The sequence below is a fragment of the Trachypithecus francoisi genome, unplaced genomic scaffold (genome assembly GCF_009764315.1).
Source record: "Trachypithecus francoisi isolate TF-2019V2 unplaced genomic scaffold, Tfra_2.0 Lachesis_group8, whole genome shotgun sequence".
Classification (NCBI taxonomy): Eukaryota; Metazoa; Chordata; class Mammalia; order Primates; family Cercopithecidae; genus Trachypithecus; species Trachypithecus francoisi.
In genome coordinates, this window is record NW_022681473.1 from 83,148,880 (window position 1) to 83,166,411 (window position 17,532).

At 36.3% G+C, this 17,532-nt stretch overlaps 1 protein-coding gene across 3 annotated transcripts in view; it reads right to left on the reverse strand.

Moving 5' to 3' along the window:
- Nucleotides 1-10,681: 10,681 nt before the first annotated feature.
- Nucleotides 10,682-17,532, reverse strand: part of SLC36A4 (solute carrier family 36 member 4) — a 53,276-nt gene continuing 46,425 nt past the window's right edge. Inside the window, exon 11 of one of the 3 annotated variants that reach the window (XM_033204428.1) lies at nucleotides 10,682-15,313. In XM_033204428.1, coding sequence (XP_033060319.1) covers nucleotides 15,006-15,313 — 308 coding nt within the window. In that variant the 3' untranslated portion in view covers nucleotides 10,682-15,005. The remainder of the gene's footprint in view (nucleotides 15,314-17,532) is intronic. The other 2 variants (XM_033204430.1, XM_033204429.1) reach the window with 2 other exon arrangements.

Consider the following 17,532-nt stretch of genomic DNA (forward strand, 5'->3'; position numbering starts at 1 on the left):
CTTATTGTACTCTCGAGAAATTCTTTTTTACATCTGACCTGTTCTGATTTGAGCTTGTCTCCTTTCTTTTACTCCCTGACATTTTTACGTAGACTAGAACATCCTGGAAGCATTCACATAATCACCAAAGAATTTACTGCTTCATCATCTGACTTTTGAAAAATGCCAAGAGCTATTATCGTTAAAGTTAAACAATGCCATAGGATGATAATTAATTTGATCCACAACTGTTCAGTGTCATCTCCCTGTACAGAGAAGCAATGAAATATAATAAGTAATACATTGGTTAAGGGCATGGGGTTTAGTGTTGGTCGTACTTAGATTTCTATCCCGGCTTCTCCACTTACTAGCATAGCTCCATACTTTCTTCAGTCTCAGTTTCCTCTTCTGTGAAATGGGATCACAATGCTGCTTCCCTCATATAGTAAGACTTCAACAAGACACTATGTATAAAGGGCCCCACCCATATAAAGGGCACCCATAGAGCCCTGTAACTATTTGTTTTTACTGTTTATTATCTATAGCAGACCCACTCTATTAAAGGAGAGCAATGAGATATCATGTAATAGATAATTGTCCTTATGAATTATTTAGGAGATAATGGGCCATGCTTATTGTTCTATGAGACCAAATTTGAAGGTAATAATGGGAGTTTTATTTGTTTTTTAAAATGTTTCCTTAAGTCCAAACGAAGAGGGAAAACACTGAAGCTCTTTATAAACTTTAAAGAAATGTTATTCTTAATTACTTTTGGTTTTCCTCATTTTCACAGAAGTCAAGTGTCCTTAAGTCTTGCTGAGCTTGTCAAAAGCCTATAGATAATGATCCTTGGGTGGCAATTCTCAGCAACCAATGGCAGAGTAGCTGTTGGACATATTTGGAAAAATTCTTATTTTATTCAGTGCATTGGACCTCCATTAAGTGAAGACCAATAGAGAGGAAAGGGAACAGGATAAAATTAACAAGAAAGATACAAAAGAGAGGGATGAGACAGCATTTTAAAATTTAGGCTGCCAAAGGAGGCAAATTCTCTGCTGGGAGAAGCTAATGGAAGCAAGCATGAGGACCACCATTTCATTCTGCTAGTGCCATCCTACGCTACCACAAAGAAGGGTCATCAATTTAAGACGATGACAACTACCCAGCTTGGAAACCATAGGCTGAAACTGGGAAACCCCAGAAATAAGGGAACATAATTGATGGGAACTAAAATCATCATGGAATCACCTCCTAAGTTTGATGTTTTTTAACTGTGAGCAGTAACTAAGCTAAAGCAGCAATTGATGGTGAAATTGAGCACAAAGGAATAGGGCTTCATTTGTGATTTGGAGGGATCTGCACCCTATTCTAAAGGTTTAGTTGCTTTCATTTTTACCTATTATGTCCAGAGATATTTATTCTAATATTGTATTAGACTATGGGTTTTACTTAAAAATACGAAACTTATAATAACTATTTACTTACAGCCATATCATAATTACATTTTTTTTTTTTTTTCTGTAGAGATGAGGTCTGTGTTGCCCAGGCTGGTGTTGAGCTGCTGGCCTCAAGAGATCCTCCTGCCTCAGCTTCATAAATTGCTGGGATTACAGACATGAGGCACTGTGCCTGACCCATAATTAAATATTTAATGCTATTCCAACTTCCAGAAATTAAATCTCTTTAAGTGAGTACGGAAACTCAAGACAGCAAGTTTAATTACTGACTTAACCCTTTTATTTTTTATTTTTTATTTTTTTTATTTTTAGACAGAGTCTCACTCTGTTGCCCAGGCTGGAGTACACTGGCACAATCTCAGCTCACTGCAACCTCCACCTCCCAGGTTCAAGCAATTCTTCTGCCTCAGCCTCCAGAGTAACTGGGATCACAGGCACCTGCCACCATGCCTAGCTAATTTTTGTATTTTTAGTAGAGACGGGGTTTCACCATGTTGGTCAGGCTGGTTTCTTGACCTTAAGTGATCCATTCACCTTGGCTTCCCAAAGTGCTGAGATTACTGGCATGAGCCACTGCGCCCAGCCTGACATTATCCTTTTAATGAAAAATGATAAAGTGCTGTAGTCAGAAGCTATCAGTACTGCACTATTATTCTTTGCATCTGTTCCTCAATTCATCAAATGTTTATTGGCACCTTGCTGTGCTTGGAAGGACTTTTTAAATTTATTTCCATGGCTGCATTTCCTGTATGATGCTGGCTTAATTTTGTCAATTAAAGTTTGAAGAGAAAAAGTGCACGCAAATTTCGGTATCAAAATACATGTGAGACATCATTTCATATTCCTCTCCATTGCCAAAGTTTCTCCTTTCTTTTTTCAAATGTTAAAAGATGAACGGACTGAATTCCTTCCACCTTAACTTTTTCAACTGACAAATAATAGTTGTACATACTTACGGGGTACAGAGATATTTCGATGTATATTCTCTATAGTGATCAGATTAGGTAGATTAGCATATCCATTATCTCAAACATTTATTGGTTCTTTGCCTTGGGAATGCTCAATATCCTTTGAGTTATTTGAAAATACATATTTTGTTGTTAACTCTAATCATCCTACAGTGGTATATAGCACTAGACCTTATTTCTCATATCTGTAACTTTTTATCCTTTAACAAATATCTCCCTATCCCTCCCTTCTCCCTACCATTCCCATCATCTAATATCCTCTGTCCTACTTTTTACTTCTATGATATCACCTTTTTTAACTTCCACGTGAGTGAGAACATGTGTTTAATTTTCTGTTCCTGGCTTATTTCACTTAACATAATGTCTTTCGGTTCCATCCACATTGCCGCAAATGACAGGATTTCCTTCTATCTCTTTAATAATATAATGTAGTCCTCTATCACTGTCTCTTTTTAGGCTCCCCTGTTGAGGCTGCTTGGTTTGGATCACAGCGCTAATAAGATCAGCATCTCATCTGTTTCAGTCTCTCATGAGTCATTTTCTTCATTAAGGGAATGACAAGAGGGAATGTGTGAGAAGAAATTTCATTGTCTGTTAATTGTGTACCTGATTCTGACTCTCTAATGTTGATGACTGAAAATGTGTGGACAGCTCAGTTTGAGCCCATTGCTACTAACTTCTCAAACTTCTTCACCAAAGATGCTTCTTAGGATGGCAGAGTGCAAATGTGGGTTCTCAGGAGTCCATAGTATAACTTCAACTGGAATCCTTAAACTCAAAATTTCTTTGAAGTATTAAAATTCACATGCTTTTTGGATCTTAAGCAATAGCATAATTGATTTTTAATATAAAATAACATTTCCTCTTTCTGGGCACACGTTGGAATTAATAACATAGGGCCATGTGATTAGGTTCTAGGTAACAGGAAGTGGGTAGAAGTGATGTACCCTTCTTCTAGGCCTGGCCATAAAAGCTCATGCATGGTTGCCTGTGCTTTTTCATCCTCTTCTGTGGGGACCCTAGAGGCCATGTGTTCAGTATGGTAGTGACACAGGTGCAAAGAGCCGGGATCCTGCATCCCTATGTGGAGGCAATGAGCTTGATAATACAGCACATTGTGACATGAGAAAGAAAGAAACTTTTATTATGTTAAGCCACTAGGATTTTAGGGGTGGTTTGTTCCAGCTGCTATATTAATTGTCATGATTAATACACTATGATAACAATTTTTTCCTATCAGCCATATTCATCAAGATGCAGTTTCATTGAGTTAATCAATTTTGAAAATGGGGCTGAATTGAAGAATGGTGAACAGACTTAGTGTCTAGGAAACTTATCTCCTCTTTCTTACTGTTGAACTATTTCCAGCCCCAGACTTACAAAAACATGTGGATACCAAAAATAGTTGGGTTTTTTTTTTTTTCATTTCTTTCTTTTTTCACAAATATCAATGAACTCTATCAGGGTAACCATTGAGAGAATATGCCCAGAATACCATGGGGGAAAAATGCAGTATTTTAAGTTTGCGTTGAAATTTTGGCAAGTGAATCTTCTTGTCAAAAAGAAAAATTATTTGCATCCTTCGGCAGATTTAGGTTTCTGACCCACTGCCCTTCTGTCTCAATATTAAAACATGACTGATGATGTAATTTATTTAACACTAATGTGATCATTTCTCTCTCTTATATATTAGGTCTCAAAAGATTAATCTTCCTCAAAAATCTGTTGTTTTCATCAAAAGCAAATCCTAGAACTTGTAACACTCCCACTCATGTACCTATTCTTAACACATTTCCAATGTCCCTGGACACAACCAGAAAAAACCATTTGAGGGCAATCTTTCACCATATTCAGGCATTGTGTAGTCTAGACAATTCCCAGACTCATTCATTCCACCAACAATCTCTCACCAGCAACAATCTATTTTTGTTATCCCCAAACCACTTGGTTGTTAAGTGGACTCTTGGACCATTAACTTTAAGTGAACAGAAAGAGACATGACACATATTTAAATTATAAAAACTGAAGGTAATATTAAAAGTAAGAAAAATTATTTCATGTCAGTAGAAGATGGCTGATCTCACTGTTAACCTTTCACCAGGTTTTTGGCTCAATAGAAGCATTACGTTCTACATGCAGTATGTTTCTTTCCTGCCTCTTTATTGCTACTAAGTTAAAAAACTTAAAATTACAATGATAGGTCATTAGGAATGTCAGCAAGTGATCAAGGGCTTCATCTGATAATTCTGTTATCAGAATGTTATCTCAGTCCAGCTCAAACACGGACAGGGAATGAATGGAGAGATTTATGAGTGAGCAGTACCTTGAAAACTCTTAAGTCCACAATGGAATCAAAACCTGGAAGTTTGATTGGTTTTACTTGGGCTTAGTGACAGATTCCTAATCTACTCTGATTACATTGCACTCTTTAGGGCATGGGTCCCACAGCCCATTAGGAACAGACCACACAGCAAAAGGTGAGCAGCTGGCAAGCATTACCACCTGAGCTCTGCCTCATGTCAGATCAACAGCAGCATTAGATTCTCATAGGAGTCGGGACTCTTTCATGAACTGTGCATGCAAGGGATGTAGGCTGTGCGCCTCTTATTGGAATCTGGTAATGCCTGATGATCTGAAATGGAACAGTTTCACCCCAAAACCAACCCCCCGACCCCGTCTGTGGAAAAATCATCCTCCACAAAACTGGTCTCTGGTGCCAGAAATGTTGGGAAGCATGCTGCAGAGCAATTCTTCATATTCTATTGTGGCATCTTGATGTATTTTTTAAAGCATCCCCAAGATTTCATTGTTTTGTTTTCTCTAATGAGAAAGAAAATAATCAAGTATTGGGGATAAGTCAAATTCCTAGTGACTGAGGCATTTGTTCCACAGCTTGTTTTGTTTTAATCCCAACCCTTTACCCTCATCATTGGAAATTGGCAAAAGTTTATCCCCAAAGTGGTAAGTTCTGGCTTGTCAAGATAATTAAGGCTATTGCTAAGATACACCACATTTGAAAGTGATAGAAACGGTCTTTATTGGCATTATCAGTGTCATGGAGAAATTTCCCCATCCATGATTTTTCAGGTCCTAAGATGTTTCCCCCTGGCAACCAACATTTTTTTTTCTGAGAGAAAAAAAATATATCTGCAGTCACTGCCCATCTTCTGGCAGAATGTGTTGAAAGGTGTACACTCAAGAACTGCAAGATGATCAGAATTATTATTTTCACTGTTTCCTTGAACATCATACTTCAGTCAGGAGGTACTATGGTAGATTGCTAGTTAACCTCTGAAAAACAATTAGTGTGTGGATTTCCATTTAGGGGCTACTCCTCTAACCTTGTAATAATCTGGGCCTCTGTCGGAATTGAGTACAACACATCTTTTCCCATCTATGTAGTGCCTCCAAAGCAATTTTAATTATAGAAAATATCTTCTCCTATGGTTTGGATTTTCTGCATCACAATAACCAGAAGTCATTAAGCAGTTCATATCTATACAACAGTGGCTAAAAAGCAAAATCTCTGCCAGTATGCATTTGATGGGCATCATTGATTATGTGTGATTTCCAGCAGTTCGTTTCAGTATAATACTTACCAGCCATTAACACTGGGTGGCTAGTTTTCCAAGCGTATCCTAAAAAGGGTGACCCAGATAGGTTTTTGCTGTGCAAAGTGTTATATTGATGCCTCTTGTCCTCTTCCAGTGGCTAAATTTATCTGTTTTATACTGAAAAGTACTAATACTGGTTGGTTGAGGTAATTTTTTTTTCCACAGAGCACACTCTGCTGTATGTGCAAACTACATACTTGAGCAACATCTCATGGAAGGCAATGCGCTGGAGCAAATGCATTTTCAGTTACATAATTCCCACTTCCAGACACTCATTGAGATTCTTATTTTCTACTTTTTGAGCTATTTCTATACAATGGCCACCTTGGCCAGGCCACATTTCCCAACACATAGAGATTCTCATTCTTGCTTCGCATTGAGTGGGCTCCGTTTATGACATATACCAGAATGCACTCAGACAATAGGTAGGTTCTCAAAACAGCCAGAGAATGCCCTCTTTTGTGAGAAGATCCACAAAAAACTACTGAATAAATGATTCTTTACAAGCAGGGAACCTTTAGGCATCAAAAATTTAGAAAAATAGCTCTGGGTGTTATGCTTTTGTCTTCTTAGAAAAGGATCACTTGCAGTACAGGTTACGTCTAATTTTACAAACAATGGGTAGAAAGTATAACTGATTTATTTACAAAATTTAATCTGCTCATGTAAAACACAGAAACGGAAAGGGCTGAGGGTTTTTAATTTTTTCCTTCTTACAGACTTCACATACATTACTTGTGAATATGTTTTTAAGATTTGTCTGATTCATATGATTTTCTGTAAGACACTCAGACATGGATGTCTTTGCTTTACAGTATTGTAGCCTGCTGAACAATGTGGAAAAGGTTGGTCACATTCATTCAACAAAAAGACACAGGGGCAGAGGAGAGACAGCACAGAAAGCATGGTTTTGCCCCTGCACTTGAAGATTTTAAGTACCAGAGCTCTAATAGGGGCTTTTCTGTCAATTCATTCATTCGTTCAACAAAATTTTTTGAGTGTCTGCTATGTGCCTGACATTCTTCTAGTACTGAATTTTCAGAATTGAACATAATTGATCAAACTACCTCGCTCATGGAGCTCACAGTGTCTAGGGGAGGGCAGAGAAGTAACAAAAAAATGAAGGAATATGTAACTCACTCTAGGTACAGGTATGGATGTACGTGAAGGCTTCCTAGTAGAAGAGCCTCCTAAACTGAATCTTAAGAAATAATTGACCAGGGAGGGAGAAGGAAATCATTTTAGTATGAGAAGGTTCTGGAGTCATGCAGAAGAAATAGTGTGTGTACTGTGCTTGGGGTGCTGACAGCAGTTTGGTGTTGCTGCAACTTTTGGGGTGAGGCAGGGAGTGAGGTCAGCTACAGTACCACATTAAAGAGCTCGATCTTTGTACAACCAAGACTGGAGAAGACAGTAGATTTAAGAAAGTGACAAGATCAGATTTTCAAGCACCTTATTCTGTGCTCTTCTGGGGGTACTGCTGGGTGTGGGAGCTACAAAGATAAGAAGACACCACAGGTCCATGATCTGAGGTGCTCACTTCTGCACTGCCCACCCACCTCTTTTTTTCTTTTTGGTCTATTTTACTTTCTTATTCAACTCTACACCTGCTCTCCCTTGATTCACACCCAGCACACCCTTCCTCTCCCTTCAGTGCAGGTTGGGCATTTGGTGGCCAGTCCCTGTCCTTTCGCACAGAGATCCAGCATGCAGAATAACAAAACTATTTCATAACTCCTCAGCAAGGCAGATATATTAGCTTTAGTTTCTATCATTAACACCTGCTAGTCCCATGCTTCATGGCACCAGAAAACTGATGACCAAAAGTCCCAATTCCCTCACATTTTAAGCCACCAAACAAATCTACCTTTACAGGGAAACTTGAAACCAAATCTGTTCTTTAAAAACCAATGCACAACAGACACATAAACCAATGGAATAGAATAGAGAACACAGAAACAACACCACACATCTAAAACCATCTGATCTTTGACAAACCTGACAAAACAAGCAATGGGGAAAGGACTCCCTATTCAACAAATGGTACTGGGAGAACTGGCTAGCCATATGCAGAAAACTGAAAGTGAACCCCTTCCTTACACCATATACAAAAATTAATTCAAGATGGATTAAAGACTTAAATGTAACACCCAAAACTATAAAAACCCTATAAGAAAATCTAGGCAATAGCAGTCAGGACATAGGCACTGGCGAAGATTTCATGACAAAATCACCAAAAGCAATTGCAGCAAAAGCAAAAAATGACAAGTGGTATATAAACTAAAGAGCTTATGCACAGCAAAAGAAACTAGCATCAGAGTGAACAGGCAACCTACAGAGTGGGAGAAAATTTTTGCAATCTATCCATCTGACAAAGGACTAATATCCAAAATCTACAAGGAACTTAAATCTACAAGAAAAAAACAACCATACTAAAAAGTGGGCAAAGGATATGAACAGACACTTCCCAAAAGAAGACATTTATGTGGCCAACAAATATATGGAAAAAAACTCATCATCACCGATCATTAAAGAAATGCAAATCAAAACCTAAATGAGAGGCCAGACGCGGTGGCTCACGCCTGTAATCCTATCACTTTGGGAGGCCGAGGCAGGCGGATCACGAGGTCAGGATATCGAGACCATCCAGGCTAACATGGTCAAGCCCTGTCTCTACTAAAAATACAAAAAAATTAGCCAGGCATGATGGCAGGCCCCTGTAGTCCCAGCTACTCAGGAGGCTGAGGCAGGAGAATGGCGTGAACCCGGGAGGCAGAGCTTGCAGCCAGCCAAGACGGCACCACTGCACTCCAGCCTGGGCAGCAGAGCGAGACTCCATCTCAAAAAAACAAAAACCTAAATGAGATACCATCTTATGCCAGTCAGAATGGCAATTATTAAACAGTCAAGAAATAAAAGATACTGGCGAGGTTGCACAGAAGTAGGAATGCCTTTACACTGTTGGTGGGAATGTAAATTAGTTCAACTATTGTGGAAGACAGTGTGCAATTCCTCAAAGATCTAGAACTAGAAATACCATTTGACCCAGCAATCCCATTACTGGGTAAATACCCAAAAGAATATAAATCACTGCATTACAAAGATACATGCATGAGTATGTTCAGTGCAGCATGCTTCACAATAGCAAAGACCTGGAATCAACGCAACTGCCAATCAATGATAGACTAAAGAAAACGTGGTACATATACACCATGGAATACTATGAAACCATAAAAAGGAACGCCACCATGCAATACTATGCAGCCATAAAAAGGAACAAGATCATGTCCTTCGTAGGGACATGGATGGAGCTGGAAGCCATTATCCTCAGCAAACTAACGAAGGGGACACAAAACCAAACACTGCATGGTCTCACTTATAAGTGGGAGCTGAACAATGAGAACACATGGACACAGGCAGGGGAACAACACACACTGGGGCCTGTTTGGGGGTGGGGTGGGAGGAGGGAGAGCATTAGGAAAAATAGCTAATGCATGCTGGGCTTAGGTGATGCATTGAGACGTGCAGCAAACCACCATGGCACACGTTTACCTATGTAACAAACCTGCACATCCTACACAGGTACCCCAGGACTTAATGCACAACCTTTCCAAAAGAAAGCTTTCTCCAATAATTCATAAAGGTTTCTTTGGAAAATGTTGTGCATTGGTTTTTAAATGACAGAGTAGTACCTTGTTCTACCAGTTACAGTACCAACCATCTTTATTTTTTTTCCTCCATCAAGTACCCCACAGGGCTTTTCATTGCAGTTTACAAGCACCTAGTCCTATCCCTATCTAATTTGGGGTGTGTGTGTGTGTCTTTGTGTTCTTTCTGTTGCTTGCCAGAAGCATGTACTACTACTAAGGCTTTATCAACGTCCTGTTCCCAAAACCATTTCTGCTTATTCCTCTCACATCCCTCCTTTCACTAGTCATTTAAAAACAGTAAAACCTATTTCTTTATCCTGACATTACGGTTCCATTTTCCACAAATCTCCTTGTCTTGGCCCAGAAGCATATTTTGTAGAGCTGCAATTAAAATTTAATTTTATGTATTTTTTAATTTCCCAAATTATCAGTCCTCAGTATACATTTGGTGTAATATAATCTTCATTGTATTCCAGGTTATCGTAATTTATGATCCCTCTCTTGCTGAAATGCAGGTTGTTTCCAATTTTTCACATTAACACATAATGCTGTCACACACCTTTAGGCATAGCAGCTCTCTTCTGTGAACTATGATATGTCTTTATGCTAAGTTCACAAGAGCAGGATTACTAATGTGAAGGTATAAATATCTTTATGATCTTTTATTACAGGATTGGCATAATGCTTTCCAAAAGCAAACAAAATGATTGATACATATTCTTGACCTTACAAAAGCAGTAAATTAAATCATGAATGCAGCATCTGCAGACAGCTCATCCTGCATTCATGCTGCAGGAAGTTCAGGTCACAGTTTTGAGTGTGTTCTTTCATTTTTAATCAACTTCTGCTCTTAAATCTTAGAAGTACACAATATCAACTTCCAGCATAACCAAGAATTAACCATAAAGACCGATTAAAATGTTATTATGAGAATATTATACTAGTGCCATTTTTAGCTTATGACACTTATCAATGTCATTTAACCTTATAAAAATGTATCTAAAAGGCAACCACAACCAAAATATTTTATTGAAAATTCAGAAAAGTTACAATACTTTAAGACAGAGTTTTTCATATTCTGTTGTAAAGAAAAATGTTAAAAGAATTGACTTGAGTGCAATGATATTTAGGTTTCATTCAAACTAACAAAATCATTTTGAAAAACAAATATCCACCCACAGCTGAATTTCTTCGGGGTGTAAACATGTATTTTCTTGTTATCAAGAAAACTCTAAGGAAATATTTTTAGTGTTCTTTTCAAAACAGCACCTTTCTGGACCCAATTTGAACAGCAAATTAGTATTCGTATCTAGTTCACATAGATTACTGATTTGTGTGTGTGTGTGCGTATACTTGTGCACACATGCATGTAGGAACTAATTTTAATATGAAATTTTAAGAATCAGAGTGATTTGCTATTTCACTTATCATAGGGCAATAAATAGCATTTCTAGCCATTTCTTAAGCATGTTTCCTTATCTCATAGGTCAAAACCAATCAGTTTCAGAAAGTTTAGCCTAGTAAGTGCCAATGGCATAAACAAGACTAACCATAATGCTGCCAAAGTATTAACTATTACAGTCAGGAATTTAATGTTAGGAAGTATACTACTATACTTTTCGGATCCAAGTTTCTCAAATTTTCTTATTAAGGGAAGCCAGGTGAGCCAAAAAGATCGGATTCATTTTTTAGAAAGTCATTATTGTATATTATCAATGTTCTATATTTTTACCAAGTTATTCCTCAACAGATGGTATTCGGCCACTGATGTTATTTAAATAATTTTATTTATTTACATTAGCTCTATTTCAAATCTTCTCCCTTTTAATGAAGACATTAGGTCAAGACCTAATTTGTGTATGCTGTCAGTAAACAGATCCACTACTCAGATGCTGTACTGAAATCTACGAGAAGACATAAGTCAGTCATAGTAAGACTTGTGCCTTGCCACAGCTAGAAATGGCACTAATACTTTTAATATTTCAAGTAATATTTTATAGTATTTTGCAGTTAAAGAGATTTTGCATAACTACTGTTGAAACTACTAAGATTAGGCACTGTTAGGAAATTCAAAACATGCACATTGACATACAACACTTGTAAATATGTAAGTGCATTGTCTAGACAAGATGCAGAAATCATTTTAATAAAGGAGAATTTAGTGAGAATACGACTAAATATAATGTGGCATTTGCTAATACAGACTTGTTTTCATTTGGTAACACCATCTAAACTGGTTTTTAACCAAGAATATGCTGTATCTCTTATTTTCTTAATTGTAAAGAAATCTGGCCATGTGGGGAAAAGAAGATCCTCTGAAAAAAACATCTGAGAACCAGTGTTTTGACAAGTTGACTCCGATACTGATGAAACTCTTGGGTGTAAGGGAACAGTGATAACTGACTTGGAACGGAGCTCAATTAGAGGTAAATAAAGCTTTCCTTTCTTCCCCCTCAGTAGCAAAAAAAAGCTCTCAGGCCACTGATTAACTTTCAGGGAATAGTTCTTCACTGTGGTGGCTGACAAAATGCTGAAGTCACTTTAGTCACGGTGTGATGATCCAAAAGCAATGAGATACAAAATTTGACAGGTGCAATCACTCTAATTTCTCCAGGCTCCCAAAATAAAAGCAAGAGCTGGTATAATCGAAATATCATCTCCAAAATCTTTAGGAAATTTTATGACTCATTAAAGCTAAATTTTCAGAGAAAAAATTATCCACTGGTTATTTTTGCAAATAAAATGTATCATCAAATACCCTTAATAAGAATACATTTAAGCTTTCCATCTAAATAGTGTTTCTTGTTGAGAATTAAAACTTTCTTCCTATTTAGCCCCTCTTCTTTTCTGCAATCTAACTTTTTCTTGTATTTAAAGTATTCATCATTTATTGAATTTAGTACTGGATGTTGATTCCACATTCTTATCGCTGAAGGATGCCTGGCTGATAACATGCTCAAGATGTGTTTGTGTTGAATTTAAAATTTATTGCTATGATCAACTATTCAAATTTCATTGCATCTGATGAATTCCATAAGGAAAATAAACAATGGGCCAAAGTGTAAAAATGAAATAATACACATAGACTAGAAATACTATCTGAAAACAGGTGACAAAAACCTAGGGCTGCTTCCTATTAAATAATTTTCAACTCATTTTATATCAAGCTATAAAGTTTTTTAAACATCTAATTCAAGATTATATAATACTAGTTTCAGTGAAGATTCGTTTTCCTATAACTTCTTCTGCATTCTCTTAGTGTGACTAAAAGCTCAGTGTAACAGATTTGATATAAAAGTATCTCAAACAATGACTGTTGATACCTAATGTGAATGGCTAACAAAGTTTTGATTCTTATGACTTTGTACCAAAATAAAGCTTCTGATATATCTTTAGGATTGTATTTGATGATCAGTTAATGATATAAGCAAAAAATACTTGAACTAAGTTAACATTTACATATAAAAATAGAGAATATATACAACTATAGTGATCTTGATGATATCTTCAAGTGTAGTATACTAACAAACTAGAGTATCACCAGCCTGGGTAAACAGTTTATGTTTTAAAGTATGAATTTTTTTTAAGTCAGGAGACAATTCTATTATTAATAATTTTCATTTTCCCCATCGAGATTATCTTGGTTAATAATTTGAAAAATATGGAATAATTAGAAGTTATTTGTCTGAAAGCAGCATGGAGTGTCTCAATATTTAGAAGGGGGTTTATTATCTTGATTTTTTCTAAGCATGAATCTCTTCATGATTTATGATTCTTGTATACATTTTTTTTTAGTTTTTGTTTTAAGAGTTGGGATCTCCCTCTGTTACTCAGGCTGGAGTGCAGTGGCACATTCATAGCTTACCACACCCTCAAACTCCTGTGCTCAAGGGATTCTCCTGCTTTAGCCTCCTGAGTAGCTGGGACTATAGGTACATACCACTATGTCAAGCTTTTTAAAATTTTTATGTTTTATAGAGTCGAGGTCTCACTATGTTGCCCAGGCTGGTCTCGAGCTCTTGGTCTCTCAAATGATCCTCCCAACTTACCCTCCAGAATAGCTGGGATTACAAGCACAGACCACCACACCCAGCTGATTCTTTTATTCTGCTCATAATAAATAAAAGGCTGTGATAAGAAAAGCCACAGGGCTGGAAAGAGTCCACAAATCCTCTGTTTTCTGAGGTGTCTATTTTCTGCCATTCAGGAGGATGGTGCCTACAAAACTCAGGAAAGGAAGGTAATAATAAAAAAAGCTCAAGCCACAAATAGTATAGCTGGACACACATCTTACTAGCCAGGAGTTTCACCAGCAAGTGGTCTCTATTCTGTTTTAAAAGAACATAGCTTCTTTCTCTTGCTGAGGTTTATATGGCCACAGTGTAGGTTTCTTAGAGTTCTCTGATTTTCTGCTCAGGTCACATATACTATTAAAAATCATGAATTCATTTTCAACGTATTAAAATATAATCAAATAGATTCAATACTAAAATTAAGCTGAACATAATTTATTCTTTTCCTTGGACATGATATGAGAAATAAAACATTCTGGCCTGGGAGTCAGAAGATTAGGTTCTCTTAATCTCAAGGTTGAGTGGTCTTGACCAAGTTACTCAACCTTTCTAGGCCTCCATTTCCTCTGACGAAAAATAAGGAAGTTGCACTGGATAACTTTTAAAGTCTGTTTTCAAATTTCACTGAAACACTAAGTCATGATCTTGAACAGTGACTCTTGATTATGAAGATCAACTACCATTAGAATGTAAAATTAATTCTAATGTTTGCAATTTTCTGATGCTTATATTACATTAAAATGGGAGTTTTCTATACTTCCAGGAGCTATTCATTAGTATTTGGCTACTAAAAACATAATTTGAGTTTTTTTTTTTTTTTTTAGATTATACATAAAGTTTACTTTGGCATTCACAGGGATGATCTGGAGAGAGCTTTTTGTTATATATGTTCTTATTTTATTCTCTTATTGTTGAAATCCTATTCCCTTCTCAAGTGAGAGGCAAAAGAGATATCTTGGTTAAGGTATTTCTTACTGAGATAAAAGAATAATAGAAGTATTCTTATTCTTTAATTTTTTTACATTTTTCTATTTTTTCAATTTTCAGAACATAATTTTTGAAACTATTGCTAATACTTAAAAGCAAGGATTTGTCATAGGTTTACCACTACTGGTAAACAGCTATGATTACTTCCAAAATAATAATACTATGCCAAAGAAAACAGATTGTTACCATTTTTAAGTACATGGCAATGTATTTTACTAGTTATCTTGATAATTTTCAGAAATGAGACAAAAATAGAAGACTCATGATTCTGCTTTTACTATTTCAAACCAGATGTTAAGCATGTTGAATTCAAATTTAGAAAAGGACTTTGTGGAGTGCCAGCTACAACTTTGGGAGTAGGATAAATAATTTCTTCAACAGTTATATATGTACCTAGTAAGAAGCCAACAACTCCAATGAATGCTATAGAAATATTTTTCAGGACCATCCATATATTATAATGTTCCTTAGAAAATGTAAGAATTTCAACCAAAGGTGGCAAGATTAGGGCCAATGTGCTGCTGCTCACAGCTCCAACGAAGGAAATCACAATGTCTAAACGAGGAATAAGAATTGCTCCGGCACCTAGAAAATGAAAATACATTTATTTTTCTTATTTAAATGTTTGTTACTTACCTGAATACTAAAAGTAGGTGACATTTCCTAGACTTTCACTTGTCAACAGTTTCTTATGTAAACAACTTTCAATTTTTTGCTTTGAAATTCTGGGCAAAGAGGTTTTGATAGTTTATTTCCAAAGCATTTACATTACTTTGTCTGCCCATACAGCTCAATAATGCACAAGACATGCAGTGGTGGGACATAAATAAATGAGAGAGAAGAGATAGCTATTCTTTAAAGTAGAATTCCGATTTATCAAAATAGAAGGACCAATGGAAACAGAAAAGCATTCAGCAAATACCACAATAATCACGGGATAGGAAGAGTCACTGATGAATGATGAAATTAGTGGGCAAAAATGATGAGATCTGGATAGTTACAGAGTTTCAAAATATCTTCCTTTAAGATACTTATTAATTACAAGGGAAAACTAGTACCTTTACAGTGGAGAAATATGTCAAGAGACCACCTTAACCAAGTAAGCAAAGTTAACATCACCAATAAGACACTGATACTATGATGTGATACGCTGAGAAGTGCACAGCATCACTTCCATGGGATTCTTGCTATAAATGCTTAACTTCAACCTAATCATGGGAAAGCATCAGAAAAATTCAAATTGAAAGAAATTCTACAAAATTACTGACATTTCGAAAGTGTCAAGGTCAAGAAAGACAAAGAAAGTCAAGGACAGTCAAGATTGGAAGAGACAAATGAATATGACAGCGAAATTCAAGTGGGACCATGGCTAATGTCCTGGACCAGAAAAGGATCTTAGTGGGAAAACTGGCAAAATTACAACAAGGTCTATAAAGTAGTTAATAGCATTGTATCCATGCTAATTTCTTGGTCTTAATAATTGTACTGTGATTATGGGAGCTGTGAACGTTAGACGAAGCTGACTAGAGGTTTACGGTAACTACTTCCTTTTACACCCTTTCTGTGTAAATTACCTCAAAATGAAAAGTTCTTTAAAAAAAAAAAAAAAATAGTACTCCACTATTGGCAGCAGATTTCCAAACTGTTGACAAGTTTTCTGCAAGTTCTGGTCTGGTACTTTCTTGATCTTTTCAAAATGCATCAACAGAAGACTTGCAAAAAAACCAAGACTCATATTCCTTCCTTATTTGTCCAAATGATTTGTTGAGGGTTTGGAGTTGCCACCAAAAACAACAGCTGTGTTTACTCATATGCAGGCTGTGACAACTACATCACCACTGCCACTGATGAAGATTATATCATGTTTCCTCTTTGGGGATTCCAATTATGGCATGTGTTGGAGATATATATATATATATATATATATTCCTGTTAGTAATTTAGCTTTCAGTTTGCAGTACTCTGGTTTCTCTACTTCTTAATTTTTAATTTATGACGTTTTATTTTTTCCTTTTTCTATTTTTTTCTGTGGCTCTCAACATTTTCCAGGAGGTTGTGGGATCAATTTTGAACTAAGTTCCCACTATGTTCCTCATATAACCAGAAGTTGTTATTTATCATTCTGTATTCAAATTATTGTGAAAGCTAAAGCCCTAAAAACTGTTTTGAAATTATAAATATAGCTTTACATGTATAGGGCTGAAGTGGCATAACCCTTTTATAAATGAAATAATTGATTCTAAAGAAGTAGAAATAACTAGCTCTAAAGAACTCGAAAGTAGAAATACCTTATAAAGTAGGTTATTCGTCTAATAGATGCTTGTTATAGCCTTTTAACTTCGCTCTATGGGGAACTATACAGCATAACTCTCAAACATAGTTAGGACCTCTCAAAATTCATTGAACAAAATTATTCGTGGAGACACGTTTGTTTCACCTACTTACAGTAAGTAGTGGTATAAAAGTGAGGCCAAACAAATATTACCACTATCTTGCCACCTGAAGAGGCTTTCAATTTGGAATCCATTTTTCTTTGTTTATCTATAATCTAAGCTGTCCTTAGTAAATCCAGTGAAATATTGTTGGAAAACTATGTGGGGGAATACTATAGCATTTTAGAATTTATAGATGAAACTTCCATCTAGCAAACACTTTTAAATCACGAAGTATAATTCCCATCTAAAATCTGTTTAAAGTCAGATTTTAAACATTACATAACTGAAAGATATTTGCTTGTAAAAATGGCTTGAAATATGCTATTGGTAATGTTATTAGTAGACAAAAAAGACAAGTATATATACTTT